General features: G+C 49.6%; 2 protein-coding genes and 1 long non-coding RNA gene across 5 annotated transcripts; 2 read left to right on the plus strand and 1 right to left on the minus strand.

The window, feature by feature from the left end:
* The first annotated feature begins 573 nt into the window (after positions 1 to 573).
* Positions 574 to 3,068, plus strand: LOC120695687 (aspartyl protease family protein At5g10770-like). 2 transcript variants are annotated; one of them, XM_039978909.1, is made up of 3 exons: positions 574 to 931; positions 1,605 to 2,609; positions 2,684 to 3,068. In XM_039978909.1, the coding sequence occupies exons 1-3, from the start codon at positions 769 to 771 to the stop codon at positions 2,998 to 3,000; spliced, it is 1,485 nt and encodes a 494-aa protein (XP_039834843.1). In that variant the 5' UTR covers positions 574 to 768; the 3' UTR covers positions 3,001 to 3,068. The 2 variants fall into 2 exon arrangements, with proteins under 2 accessions (XP_039834843.1, XP_039834844.1); XM_039978910.1 differs by having other exon boundaries at positions 1,605 to 3,068.
* A 278-nt stretch (positions 3,069 to 3,346) lies between these two features.
* On the plus strand, positions 3,347 to 5,114 carry LOC120695689. The gene is made up of 3 exons (XR_005683797.1): positions 3,347 to 3,801; positions 4,070 to 4,489; positions 4,663 to 5,114. It is a non-coding gene; the product is annotated as an uncharacterized LOC120695689 (long non-coding RNA).
* A 2,019-nt stretch (positions 5,115 to 7,133) lies between these two features.
* LOC120695685 (probable monogalactosyldiacylglycerol synthase 1, chloroplastic) lies at positions 7,134 to 12,017 on the minus strand. 2 transcript variants are annotated; one of them, XM_039978908.1, is made up of 8 exons: positions 11,379 to 12,017; positions 10,510 to 10,682; positions 9,689 to 9,850; positions 9,437 to 9,578; positions 9,104 to 9,328; positions 8,680 to 8,742; positions 8,491 to 8,565; positions 7,134 to 7,523 (listed from the first exon to the last, which is right to left on the minus strand). In XM_039978908.1, the coding sequence occupies exons 1-8, from the start codon at positions 11,898 to 11,900 to the stop codon at positions 7,488 to 7,490; spliced, it is 1,398 nt and encodes a 465-aa protein (XP_039834842.1). In that variant the 5' UTR covers positions 11,901 to 12,017; the 3' UTR covers positions 7,134 to 7,487. The 2 variants fall into 2 exon arrangements, with proteins under 2 accessions (XP_039834842.1, XP_039834840.1); XM_039978906.1 differs by having other exon boundaries at positions 7,135 to 7,516; positions 11,379 to 12,015.
* Between the last annotated feature and the right edge of the window lie 2,807 nt (positions 12,018 to 14,824).

A 14,824-nucleotide genomic window follows, 5' to 3' on the forward strand; every position in this document is an offset into this window, starting at 1 on the left:
GCTTGGCTTTGCCTTTGGCTTTGGCTTTGGGGGCCGCCGGTCGTCTTCCTCCTCCGACTTGTGCGGTCGTGGCATCTTCTTCCCCGGGAGGCAGGCGACTGCTACAGCGCCCGCCCAGCAGCCCAGACAAGGCTGCGTCGGCGCGCCTTCGCCCTGCCGCGGACATTAATGTCACTCACGCCCGGTTTTCAATGCGTCCACCCACGCCACGCACTCTGATGACTAAACTCCCCGCCTCTTTTTCCTCGCCGCAAGATACTCCTCCATCCATCCCCATGGCTACAACTACGCTGCTGCTTGCTGCGCTGGTAATAAAGAAACGTGTCAGCGGCGAGGAACTGGGCCCCACGTGGTCAGCGACAGGGAGGGAGGAGAGAGAATGGGGAGGTGTAGAGCGAGAGAGAGAAATCGTTCAAAAAAAGAGCGAGAGAGAGAGAGAGCGTGTGAGTGAGCACTGTCTGGTGCTGCGGCCGGGCAAGAGGACATGCATGTGAAGCCCCCAATAATTCCACCCCTCCTCACCCGCAGCGAGCGAGTACACCACCGCCCCCCCCCCCCCCCCCCCCCCCGCGGCCCCGAAGCTGCTGCGCCTTTGTTCCCATGCGCCGCAACAGGCCTACCTCACCTCTCCTCACTCGAGCTCACGCCACCAAGAATCTTTCACTCTTCTCTCTTCTTCCCCCTCCTCTCCTGACCTCCCTCCCTCCTCCCCTTTCTCTCTCTTCTTGAGAGTGAAGCGGAGGAGCATCGCGGCTGGGCGAGCGAGTGATGGCATGGGGAGCTTGCATTGCTGCTCTGCCCCTGCTGCTTCTGCTTCTTCTTCTTGCTGCCGCGGCAGCAGGTGGTAATGGCGGCGTGCATTGCCTGGAGGAGGGGAGCCGGAGCCGGAGCAGGAGAGCCTTGCAGGGGAGGCACCACCACCTGAGGTCAAGTAAGTTAGTTTCCCTCATAAATCATAATCCTTCCCCAGCTCCCTTCTCTCTGCTCGGTCGCCTGGTTTCTCCGGACTGTCGCTGAGGAATCGATCAATGGGTTGGGGCTCTGGGAAACCAGAAAGATTCAGTCAGTCCCAATGGACATGATGTGTAATGCCAGCAATGGCAATCCCTTTCGATTCGTGGATAGTTTCTGTTCTTGGAGAGGTGCTGTGGATTCTGTTTACTCCCGTTCCGGAAATGCATTTAATTGGAAATTGTGCAGATTCCACTATTAGAAAGGCACATAAGTAATTGGGGAGAGTAGAAACAACCAAGAACTCGTCTTGCCATGGAAATGGAGGCCGCCGAAAAGGAATGCAATGCGATTTCCATGGTGCTTTTTTCAGTTCTGGGGGTCAGGGCACTCGGGGCTCCGTCACTGCCTGAAGTAGCACGTCCCAAGTACTTTTTAATGTGGACGGATTACATAAACAACCATAAGAATAGTAAATTACTAAATTTCCATGTGGTAGGTGGTGACACCATCCCAGATTTTTCAGCTGCTGATGACGGAGAGAGAGAGAGAGAGAGAGAGAGAGAGAGAGAGAGAGAGAGGCGTCTCTCATGACTCTTCCCATCCCAATGAGCAGTGGTGTTCACTGATCTCGATTTGGTTGCAATGTTCAGGAGCAGTGGGTGGCGCCACGGTGCTCGAGCTGCGGCACCACAGCTTCAGCTCGGCGCCGAGCAAGAGCCGGGAGGAGGAGGCCGACGCCCTCCTGTCCTCCGACGCCGCGCGCGTCGCGTCGCTGCAACGGCGCATCGAGAACTACAGGCTGATCGGGTCGTCGTCGGCGGCGGCGGCGGCGGCGGCGTCCAATAATAAGGCGCAGGTTCCCGTCACCTCCGGCGCGAAGCTCCGGACGCTCAACTACGTGGCCACCGTCGGGCTGGGCGGCGGCGAGGCCACGGTGATCGTGGACACGGCCAGCGAGCTGACCTGGGTGCAGTGCGCGCCGTGCGACTCGTGCCACGACCAACAGGAGCCCCTCTTCGACCCGTCCTCGTCGCCGTCCTACGCCGCGGTGCCGTGCGACTCGCCCTCCTGCGACGCGCTGCGGGTGGCCACGGGCATGTCGGGGCCCCCGTCCCCGGCGTGCGGCGGCGGCGCCGGCCGGCCCGCCTGCAGCTACACGCTCAGCTACCGCGACGGCTCCTACTCCCGCGGCGTCCTGGCGCGCGACAAGCTGAGCCTCGCCGGCGAGGCCATCGACGGCTTCGTCTTCGGCTGCGGCAGCAGCAACCAGGGCGCGCCGTTCGGCGGCGCCTCCGGCCTCATGGCGCTCGGCCGGAGCCAGCTCTCGCTCGTCTCCCAGACCGCGGACCAGTTCGGCGGCGTCTTCTCCTACTGCCTGCCGCTCAGGGACTCCGGCTCGTCGGGCTCGCTGGTGCTCGGCGACGACTCGTCGGTGTACCGGAACTCGACCCCGATCGCGTACACCCCCATGGTGTCCGACCCTCTGCAGGGGCCGTTCTACTTCCTCAACCTCACCGGGATCACGGTCGGCGGCCGGGAGGTGGGCTCCCCGGGCTTCCCGGCCGGCAAGGTGATCGTCGACTCCGGGACCGTGATCACCAGCCTCGCGCCGTCCATCTACAGCGCCGTGAGGGCCGAGTTCCTGAGCCAGCTGGGCGAGTACCCGCCGGCGCCGGCCTTCTCCATCCTCGACACCTGCTTCAACATGACGGGGTCCGGGGAGGTGCAGGTGCCCAGCCTGAGGCTCGTGTTCGACGGCGGCGTGGAGGTGGAGGTGGACTCGGGCGGCGTGCTGTACCTGGTCAGCAGCGACGCCTCCCAGGTGTGCCTGGCCATGGCCGCCCTGAGGTCCGAGTACGAGACCTCCATCATCGGCAACTACCAGCAGAAGAACCTGAGGGTCATCTTCGACACCGCGGCGTCTCAGGTTGGGTTCGCGCAGGAGACCTGTGGGTACATTTGACTCTGACTGGGATGGATGGGGGGCTAGCTACATATGTGAATATCTTTATACTTGCAGATTTGTTTCGAGATTACCTCTGGTGATTGGCAAATGGTAATACAGTATTTGGTTGCTGGCAAATGTACAAGCATTCATCATTGCTTCTACTGCATCTGTTCTGTGCCTTTTTTTTTCCCCCTTTTTGCTCTGCATCTAAGACGAATTGCCTTGCAAGAAAACAGTGGAGTTTTACGTTTGATTTTGTAACCCGTAGGTAATGTAAGTGGCAATTATCATTTAAACCTGCTGCAAGAACATATATATATATATATATATATATATATATATATATATAAGGTAGGTCTATTTGATCTCCTGGGTATGGAATAGCTTATTTCATACTCAGGCCACCCTGTGCACCCGATCCGATTCGCTGCTCCCGGTTTTTCCTTCCCCGGGCCCGCCCCGGTTTGACTCGCCCCCACTACCTCCTCCCCACTAACCCACGACGCCTAGCTCCCACCACCCCGTGCTGCAGCAACTACCGCTCGGACCCCTGCCGCCGCCGCCCCCAGACGCGCGCCGTCGCCTCTTCCCCCGGACGCGCCCCCAATCCCGTTGTCCTCCCTCGCGCCGTCCCGGCGGTCGTCGCCGCTCCTTCACCCCCAGATGCGCCCCCAATCCCGGCGCCGCAACACCCTTATCCCGGCGCGTCTCGGCATCGTCGACCCTCGCGCCGTCCCGGCGAGGCGCTGCGCCGACGGCTTCCGTACCACCCCGACGAGGACGACCGCCTCCACGAGCAGCCGTTTGAAGCAGCTTCCAATTTCTTGTTCAGTTCCCCTTCCAATCCCGCTCGCCTGGACTGAAATCGCATTTCGGGGCATTCTTCTCCGTGGCGTCAGGTTCATATCCCTACGCTTTGGTGTGCATTTTATTTGGATTGATGGACTATTCTTCCGTAGCGTAGATGCCCATGCCCTCTATTCTTCTCCTCTATAATTTCAGTTGATTTTGACTAATTTTCCATGGAGGTACCGATGATTTTTTGAAGGTGGTAGAACAATATTAGCCTTAGATTATTGCAGTCTCGTAGTTGCGTGGTCCTTTTGCTTGTTTGCCTTTTGATTTATTAACATCTGACTTTTTTTCATATTCAAATTTGATCTGCAGTACCATGAATTGGACAGCGCTGCCAGCGGCATGCTATCGAATTCGTCGGTGTCCGTCTGCCGCAGGGCGAGTGAGGCCGCCTGCACCTGCCGCAGTAGGCTGCAGTAGCACATTTGGGGCACGAGGTGAGGAGGCTGTCGCGAGACGTTGTCACACCAAGTACTGTACTTGTGGAGTTGCTGCTGGTGCCGTAGTCGAAGAATGATGGCCGCGAACTACGATGCTTCACGGTGAGGATACTGTACCAATGTCTCTTCTCTCCTCATCTGTATCAGGTGGAGCAAGGAACGAGGATACTGTGCTACTATCTCTTCTCTCCTCATCTGTATCAGGTGGAGCAGGGAATAGCGTATCTGGTTACATCAGTGTTCGTTGCACGTCAGGTGCTTGAGCAAATGCCAATATGCTATGAACTTAGTGGTATGTTGCATTTTAAGTTATTGTTTTCCTATCATGTACTTTGATTATAACTAGCATCCATCGATTCTGTTTATGAACTGTAACTATGTAATCTACTTAGTCATCACAATTTATCAATGTATATAGTTTAATTTTATAGTATCCTTGTTCTTCACAATTTATTATTAATTCAGAGTTGATGCACACCGACACAATGGAAAGGGTGAGCTACGCCGAGAGTGGATGTTGTAGCCTAGCAAACATGGCAGGCAGATTAGTGTGTTGACTGTTGACCATCATCATTTCTTACTCGTTGTGTATGTGTGCTTTTGGTGGATGATTAGATGAATCATCACTGATGCATGATCAGTGTTTGGGTAAATATCCCCATGTTGAGTTGACACAGAAGGTGCAAGAGGCCGTCAAGAGGAGAGCAAGATTGGGAGCTGGAAAAGGTGTCGTGGAGACATTTTCAGATGCTGAAGAGACATCCATGGAAGAAACTACAGCAGCAGCGGTAGCAGCATACCAAAACAGCATAGGGATAGATTAGATAGATGGTGTATATGTAGTATTTCTTAGAACGAATCCCGCTGTTATCCGTTTTATAGAATAAAAGTTTTTAGTATATTGTGTCCTCAATCTTCTTTTCCTAGCACCTTGCCGTGTATATATTCTGAAGGGGAAAAAGTTTACATGTATTTAGAATTATTTTTTACTGTAGACCAGAATGTTAAACTGCTGTGCCTGTAATCCATGAGGAAATACCAAAGACAAAATTATACTACTGTAGGTAGGATAGAAGGCACACGCCAGCATGAGCGGTGCGTCAAGGAAAAACCAGGGACTTGACGACAAGCTAGAGACAGAGACGGTGCGGGCCCGTCAGGTCGCAGTCTCCAACTGCTCGCCAAGACGTGGGACGGGGAGGAGAAAATACAGCACGGGAAAAACCGGCCAGGCGAGTGCGTCCGGACGGAGCGCGCGGACGCACGGCTCGGGCGGCTCGGGTATGGAATAGCCTATTCCATACCCAGGGTGGAGATTAGCTCTGGCCTATAAATATATATATATATATATAGCCTGCCTCCCTGTTGCCAGAATCAAGTTAGTGAAAAGGCAAAGATTATTATGAGAGGAGTTATGCTATGCAATGCCCTGACAAGTGTGCAAGACATGTCGACAGCAACATGAGGGAGTGATGCGGTATTATAAAAGTTTATGCAACTGAAAAGGAGATCAGGCGATGCCGGCACTTTAGTGGTCAGAATTTCAGACATGGAGCGCGTCGCGGCCTTTCCATTTGAAGACACCTGCAAGAAAACAGCGCGCAGGGAGGGAATATATATACGCACGCACTGTGCGGGAATGTGATGCTACAGAACACAGATCATGTCATGTCGCATGATCATAGTTTCCATCGGTATCACAAAAGAAATAGTAGAAAAATCTGGCCTCGCATGGTGAATCTCAATCCGGCACCCCTGCTTATCGGAGTACGAATTGCAGTAATAATATGAATTCTCGCATAAGAATATTCAATTGTAGTAGATAGTTATATTCACTCGGTGCTTTTCACTTACATCAAATCAGCACCAGACACAGCTAGCGGAACAGAGCACAGAGCGATTACTATACTACACCTTAAGTGCAACAGTTATTCTACGTCCAGCAATCAAATTACTGATCAAAATAACTATAAAAGTTATGGAACTGACCTATCTACTACAAATCACGTTAATCATGCACAATAGTTATTGAGTCATTAGTTAGATGTATCATACACAATAGTTAGATGCAGCTACATCTGCAGAATAGCATATGCGTGATCATAGATACTAGAGATAATCTTCACAACAAAGCATGGGCACGAAACAAGTTCCATACTCCAGAGAGAGTTGTTTTACAGGAGAGAGTCCATGGAATGTTGAAAAGACAAGAGTACTTGTCATTTCCACCCATGCACTTGAAAAACAGACATATACTAGAGAGAACAAAAACTATACAGCATCAAAAAGGAAGAGGGGGTTATAGTACAATCACGGACGCACAATCCGTGAAACCAGTACAGCACAGTCGCTAAGCATAACGAGCTCATCCGACCTGACGGTGTCCCCCCTCCTGACCCGCGTGCCGGAGCCGCCCTTTCGGTGGGTGAGAGGTGCGGACAGCGCAAGCGACCAAGGAACAGGCTGTGTGCCAAAACAGCGTACATCCTCCAGCTCACGGCTGCTGAGTGCTGGGACTTAGCAAGTGACACTAATATTTCTTTTTAGAGGGTTAAGATGAGCGCCTGACACTTGAGATCAGAGGGCAGAGGATTTGCCACATGCAGGAATAGTGTCATTGGGTGATGGGCTTCAGGAATCAGGCAAGTGTCAGTCAAATAAGAAGCCGATGGACAGAGCACCCATGTTTGACTTGACCAGATCCGATGGACATGACCTTCTCGAGGATGGATTCTGTAGCGTCAAATAATTTATGAGGGCAAATGAATTTTGTTGCCATGGTGATCCGAAGAAAATCCATTTGGGAAGTTCACTGGGAGGGAGTTTGAGACCCATCAGATCTAGCGTCCTTTTTCCTGCAGTTTCCCAAGCTCCAGAACCATTGCGCTCACATTTCACAACACTTCTGATCTGAACACACGAGTGAACTGAGAGGGGGAACAAAACTAGAGCGCTCAAACAATTTCATTTCTCTCATGGAGACATTTGAAATCAATCAATATTTCCAGACCTCACAATCAGCTATAACTAGTGCCGCATGGGAGAGAGAAAAAAATGCAAACTAAAATGGAAGAATCAGCCTCTATGTTGCACATGCGTACTGGGGTACAAAACATTTTTGCCTGACCAGCTCGTGCAGGTCATGGACGATTTTGAATACGGCATCCGGTCGAGCTAGTTTGAGGCAATTTTGGGACATAACTCTGAATTCATCTGACTTTGGGCCAAACCAGTCGGCTACTATCTTTGCATTCTGTTTTGGAGATTTCGAGAACTTCCCGCATCCATTTTCAACAACGTAAGGAACATTGCCAGCTTCCTGTTGACTAAATAAATTATTTTAGTGAAAAGAGATATGATACTTAACAAAATATTAATGATCATATGCTTATTGAGATGATGTATTAGGTTGGTAATATATTTGACACTCTTGGCACAATAAAATACCTCGCCAACTGGGAAAAGAAATAAAAAATAAACATTTGATGCCGCATACAGAAATAAGTGACATTGCATGGTTTAGCAAGTTGGATGCGGGGCAAAAGAAAAGGGAAGATTCCTACCCACAGATGGATCCTATCCCCTATAACCAATAAAGAAAGATCTCCGGCAATTAGCGCAAACTAAAGTTTTCCATTTCCTGAACCTTGGATTTCAGGGTTCTCTTTTAGATTTGAGGCTTTGCCACTTGGGTTATGTCCAAGAAGTAACATTGTAACTAATTATCATAGCTGCCTAATGATAATGATAAACGATGTCCTGAATTAGCCCTTTTGTAGAAAACCAATGTGCTTAATTTGACTGGTCTCAACAGAACATAGATTGGCTTTCAGTGTTTTCCTTGAACCCTGCCGTAAGAGCCTTCCAAGGGTATAAGCTTACAAGCTTATTGCTTGCTTATACCTGTGAATATGCTTATGCACAAGAATGAAGCAAACAGATGATAATCTTTGATGGGCAAGTAAACTTTGGATATTTATCCATAAAAAGAACATAGGCCATGATTTGGAGCTAAGCTTGCGCTTGGTAGTACAGGAATCAATGACAGTGCGGCATTCTGCTATTTAAGTGACTTTAACTAACCACTTCACAAGATATTTAACATAGAAATGAATTCTCAAAAAAAAAAGCACAGAAATGAGTCGATGACCCAGGCAATTCAATGTTATTATGATGGCCTATATTTACGGACAGCCAAATGCCAAAACGACACATGGTAACAACAATACAGATCAGCACCATGAAAAGAAAACGGTACCAACCAGACCCTACAATGGATGCTAAAGAAAATACCTGCCCAGCAATATAATCATTTAGAATAATTGGTAATCCACGGATCATCGCCTCTGCAATTGTACCAGGCCCTGCCTACAATTCGACATAAATTATGTATTATCACATCGCCACCAATCATGAAAGTTGTATCATGTATTTAAATACAAAGTGCTTGATTTGAGCATGAGATGCTAATGTAAGGCATACCTTTGTAATGATACAATCACAAGCACCCATACATTCTTCCATTTTTGTAACAAAACCTTTCACCTAAGATTTTAAATAGAAAACAAGGATTAAATAAATCTGGGTATAGTATGACTTGATGAAGGTCTGAACTCTAAAATACAAGAGACACTTTTAGTTAAGAGACATATTTTCAGCTAAACCTATGCATATAATTTTGGCCACACTAAACAGAACATGTTCATGTATTCTAAGTTCATAATATGCAATTGCTACTTGCCAATAAATAATGTGGTTTGGCTTAAGTTCATTAAAACTATCATGCAGTTAGAAAGGTTGGATAAAAATGCTCTTGCTGAGGAAAGGGCAACATCAAGAAACTGGAAAGGCAGCCGTCATAATGTTAAAATAATTGGATGTTACAAATCAACTTTTAGGGAAGTACCTGAACTGGAACTTTCCAATTTATTGACTGCAATCGATTAGCCAGCTTCTTATTACGCCCACAAATCACAAGTATCTGACCAGTGGGTTCGCCTAGGATTTCATCATACAGAGTATCACCAAGCGCTTTAGCAGTGGCCTCAATAGGACCCATCCCTTCACCCCCACCCATTAACAGAACAGCAGGCAGATCTTCATCCATGCCTAACTCTCTTCGCAGTTCATCCTATTAAAGAAGATAACAAAAGATACTACAGCCTGTAACTTCTCAAGATAAGAAAAATTCATAAAACAGTAGGATGCAACATTGTAACTAGCTGAAGAAATTGTGTACCTTTGGTCGAACAGGTTTGACAAAAGAGGGCCGGACAGGAAGGCCATATACTTTAATCTGCGAGGGCTTCAGTCCAGCTTTTAGTGCTCTCTTTTCCACCTCAGTTGACGGGCAGTAACATCTAGTGACAAGCTTATGGAACCTAAGGGACAACAAAAAGAATAACTATTTCTTTGTAAGAGTGTATGCCACATTTTGGTAAGAAACTAAAAAAAAATGATGTTGATTCATGCAACATTGAAGTCAGCATACCATGTTGGGTGACAAGTGCTGAGATCTGTGATAACTGTAGTGAATGGGATCTTATCCAAGAGACCTTTGGATCTTAGAATTCGGAGGGGCACATGTTGCATTAAAGGATGTACACTGATAATTACATCCGGTTGGTACTTCATTAGACCTTTTGCAACCTCCCTGCAGAAAAATATGGCAATTTCAAAATTATATAGCTATCTTATTGAAAAGAAGAAGCAAGAGCTAGTTAACAGTACGACACAACTTACACAAGGCAATCATGGTCTACATTCTCAACTAGGATTTAAAAATCACATGCACCTGATTCAAAGCATCAAAGGCACTCATAGAACAAAGGTCCTAGGATATAAATATAATCTGGAATATCGAAAGGGATCATCATTCTTCTTCATGGCTATCATTGTTCTTCAGACGCTTTTTAGTAAGAGAACAGCAAAGTTCATAATGGGCAATACAGGTCAAAAACTGCAGGCATATACATTTTTGCTTGAGTCTAGAAATGAGGCAGGAAATTTGGGGTAAAAACACTCAAGCAGATAAAAGAAATATATAGAAGGGAAAGATTAGAAATAGAAAATAAAGGTACATAACAAATTTTCCTGATCTACATCACGTAGCAGTTACTCAGTGCAACCACACAAGGAAAGCATCTTCAAGTGTAAGCAGTAAGCACTGTGGTATTAAGTACAATTATATGAAAACAATGTACCTTCTTGAATTACAGAATGTACAAGCCTACTAATTCATGAGTGTAACGAGAAAACTGTGGAGACCCTTCCATAATGTAAAATAGAACTGTTTGTGATGTAACTAGTAACCTTGCTATGAATGTGGATGTTGCAGCAAAATGTGGCTGATGAACTACACGCGGTGCAGTACCATAGTATGTCATCTTCCACAAGGGTCCATGTTTCACCAAAAAACTGTAGCTCCTAGGCAGTTGGTTGAAGGGCCACGGAGTGTGGTCGGTCCATAAATCAGTGACAAATACCTGCAACAAAGTTCCTTTATTATGAATAACAAAACCTATAAATATTAGTTATTAATGTTGACAAAAGTCCTCAACAAGACATAAATCTGTACCTCTATTATTCTACATCTAAGAATTAAGCCAATACAGAATGACACGTGCACCACAAGTGGAGAAGTTCCAACTGCCTAAACTACCCATTCTACTGTATACAGCAAAGGCAGCACTACAGTTAAGCTAAACCATATGTGTCATATCAGTACTGACTATTTTTATCATTCCAACATAGATAGGTGACTCGGTGGTACCAATGCACTAACATAAGCAAACAAAAGGATATCCTTCTTCTCCACTGAAAGGACAACGCCAACAGAGTATTATGCTAAGCATCAGGAACCCAGACAACACCGTGGGAAACCATTTAATCACAATCAGTGATGTGAGCACATTGACCTAACAGGGTAGGGCAACCTTATTAAATGCCAAACAGACGACAGCAAAATCAATTCACCAATCAATTGCTCCATTCAAGTTCTTACAGCTTATAACGTGATAATTCAAGCAATACTGAATTGAATAATACATTGTACAACTTATAATGTGGTGATAATATTAAGAATATAGTGCAACACTGCTACTATAATGGAACGCGGAGCCTAGAGAGCAACATGAATTATATGTAAATTATCAACGCAGAAAATAGCAGTGCAACCGCACCTGGTAGTCGTCGCCGAACTCCTGGATGAAGGCGGCCTTGATGGCCTCGGCGGAGGCTCGGTGCCCGCCGCCCGTGTCGCTCATCAGAATCAGCACCTTCTTGGGGGCCTCGGCCCGCGCCGCGGCCTCCTCCACCTCGCCTACCCCATCCACATCCCCTCCGCTCCCTCCTCCTCCTCCTCCTCCTCCCCCACTGCCGGCGTTACCCCCTCCGCCGCCGCCCAGCCCGAGGGACGCGAACCCGAGCGGCGCGATTTGGTTCCCGTGCAGGCGCACGAACCGCGCGAACTCGCCCCACATCCGGTGGATGCGCGACGCGGCGGAGGACGCGGGGCCCGGGGCGGACACGGCGGCGGAGAGCGCGCGGGGCGGCCCGCCGCGCGGGCGCGGGAGGAAGGAGGCATGGCGGGGGCAGGGCGCGGGGGAGGCGGCGGCGGCGCCGGGGAGGGGCGCGGAGAGGAGCGGGGACGGGACGCAGAGGAAGGCGGCCGGGAGCGCCGGCTCGGCGGTCGGCGCGGGCATCGCGGGTGCGGGCGGCGGCGGGGAGGTCAGCCTCGACACATTCGAGTGCGGGGGGCGCCGCGGTGGTGGTGGTGGTGGTGTGGGGAAGAGGGGAAGGTGAGCCACACAGCCGGGAGGGGGGGTGCCGGGTGCGCTGCTGTGCGCCTGTGCCCCCAGCGCGTCGGTTTTGTTCGTCGCGACGATGGGTTGGGTCCGTGTGGCTTCCCACCCGGTGGTCGGTGGCCGGTGGAGTTGGCGCGGCGTGTGAATTTGATGTGGGTTCCGGCTCATGACCAACGAGGTCTTTGTGTTTTGCAATTGAACGAGTTTGTGACCCGGCAGGCAAAAGATGCTCCTTAAAAGTGTAAAAGGTTCTGCCTAACCACTCATGCCAATGTGAAGTTTGAAAAGCTAAGGGAGTCATGTTACATATGACTAGTTGGCTATGAGTCACTCTGTTCGTTGTGCTATTGCTGGTGGTCGGTGCTGATTTAGTATGAGAAAAAAATACTGCTGGCTGGCTGGTAGCGGATGGATGACGCTGATTTGGTGTGAAAGAAAAACACTGTATGTTATCTTCCTTTTTAGGATAGCGGTGCGCCCGTAATTTTTCAAAAAAAAACTTCCTTTCTAGAATAGTCCCACCTCAAATCATTCTCTGTCCAACTCAATATAACTGTGAATATAGTATGACTTCCATTTGAAACTGTACTCTGATTTCAAATTCAAGTTATTTAGAACATTAATTATCCTTCACATGAAACTTCTGGTCATCTGGTTCCAATCCATTTTCAAACTGAACCATGAATATATTCATCATTCATCATCTTGTCCCAAGATACAGCATATGTCATCGCTCTCGAGTTAGCTTTTCATCCAAATGGAATATGGTGTTTTCTATCTTCCCTATCTTTTCTATCTACAAGATTTATTATTTATTTAACATGTACTGATACACGCACATATTGAAAATATTGAGGTCCTTGTTCAAAACAAGATTAATGGTGCGAAACTGATTCGCGGTTGGTGCTACAAGACTACTAGAGTAAAGGGTAAAGTCCATTTTTGACCATCCAACTCTTGCCTCGGTCTGGTTTTAGCCATTGAACTCTAAAACCGGGTATCTTCAGCCACTCAACTATGAAAACCGTTCATTTTTTACCATCGGGCTATTTTGGGGCCGGTTTTGCTGATGTGGACGCCACGTGGCAGTGGGGCCCACTTGTCAGCACCATCTCCCTCTCCTCTCTCTTTTCTCCTCTCCCTCTCCTATGCTCCCTCCCGCCGGCGCTCCGCACCCTCCCCTGCTCGCTCCCGCCGGCTAGCCGCGGGGGTAGGCGGCCAGGAGTCAAGTGGAGGTCGGGCGCGCGCGCGCACCAGCTGGCCAAGGGCGCGGCGAAGCTCACCGGCCAAAGCGCAGCGTGGGGAGCCGCGGCGAGGAGGCGGGGCGACGACATCCGGCGGCGGTGCGATGGAGCTTCGTCGAGGAGGACCTGCGGAAGGGGAATCGACCGGGTGAGGACCGGAATCGGTCGAGGAGAGGACAGGTAAGCTCCTTGCGCACGGAATTGAAGGGAGCCTCACCGGAGACGACGAATTGAGGGCGGCCGGCGGTGGGGAAGAAGGTTGCGCCGCCACTGCCCGTGCGGAGCCGGAGCGAGACCGCGACGCGCCTGCTGTCGGCCGCCGCCTGCTGCCGTGGCAGCGCCCTGCTCCGGCCCGTACTCGGAGGTGGGGGAGCAAGCCTCGTCGCCTCACCCCGTCGAGCACACGCATGCGAGCGCCGCCGCCGCCACAATCGCACCCCGCCGCCCTCCGGCCAAATTCGCCTAAACCACCTCGCCCTCTTCCAATTACTCGCTCATGGCCTCCCCAACCTCGTCCCTGACTCATCCCGGCCGGCCATGTGCTGAGCCGCCATCCACCCACCGCGGCCGCCATGGATGAGCCGCCGAGCTCGTTGCCGGCCACCTGCAGACCTTGTGCCTGGACGCCGACGGGGCGCACATGATGCACCCAGCCTTGCTGAAGCTCCCTAGCTGGCGCCTTTAGCCACCCAGCCGCCGCCCTCGCCGTCACCGGTGAGCCCAAGCTCCATGGCCGCCGCACGCCATGTCGTGCGTGGAGGAAGCAGGGAGGGGGCGGCGCAACCAGCGTCGGCAGGAGGGAGCAGGGGAGGGGGCGGCGTGGCCCCGCGGCTTGCCGGTGGGAGCGAGCAGGGGAGGGTGCGGAGCGCCGGCGGGAGGGAGCAGAGGAGAAAATAGAGAGGAGAGGGAGATAGTGCTGACAAGTGGGCCCCACTGCCATGTGGCGTCCACGTCAGCGAAACCGGCCCCCAAAACAGTCTGATGGTAAAAAATGAACGGTTTTCATAGTTGAGTGGCCGAAGATACCCGGTTTTAGAGTTCAATGGCTAAAACCAGACCGAGGCAAAAGTTGGATGGTCAAAAATGGACTTTACCCTAGAGTAAACTAGAAAATTGGCAACGGCACACCCATGACCCGTGCGGTGCTATTAAATTTTGTATTTTGCATATATATATATATCTGAATTCTAAATTATAGGTTGTTTGATTTTTTCGACACCAATTATGACCATTCATTTTATTCAAAATTTTGTGTAAAATTTCACTTTTTTGTTGTGGCTTATTTTATCAATAAAAGTTCTTTAAAAGTTATTTAAATTTACTATGTTTGCACAAGTTTTTTTGAGTAAGAGGAGCGGTCAAACTTGCTGTTGAAAATATCAAACGAATTATAATTTGAAACGCCATGGAAGGAGCATTATGGTTGACTTGCAGTTCCTATACTTTTGTTTTTTGGTAGTAGAGCAGGCAGCCAGCGATAAAGCAAGTTAAAAATTGTGTTGGAGGCAGACAACAAATTGTGCGTGTGTATGCTGGTGCTGCTGCCTTCTGGTAGTTGTTGTGCAATATTAATGAGGC

The sequence above is a fragment of the Panicum virgatum genome, chromosome 2K (genome assembly GCF_016808335.1).
Source record: "Panicum virgatum strain AP13 chromosome 2K, P.virgatum_v5, whole genome shotgun sequence".
Taxonomy (NCBI): Eukaryota; Viridiplantae; Streptophyta; class Magnoliopsida; order Poales; family Poaceae; genus Panicum; species Panicum virgatum.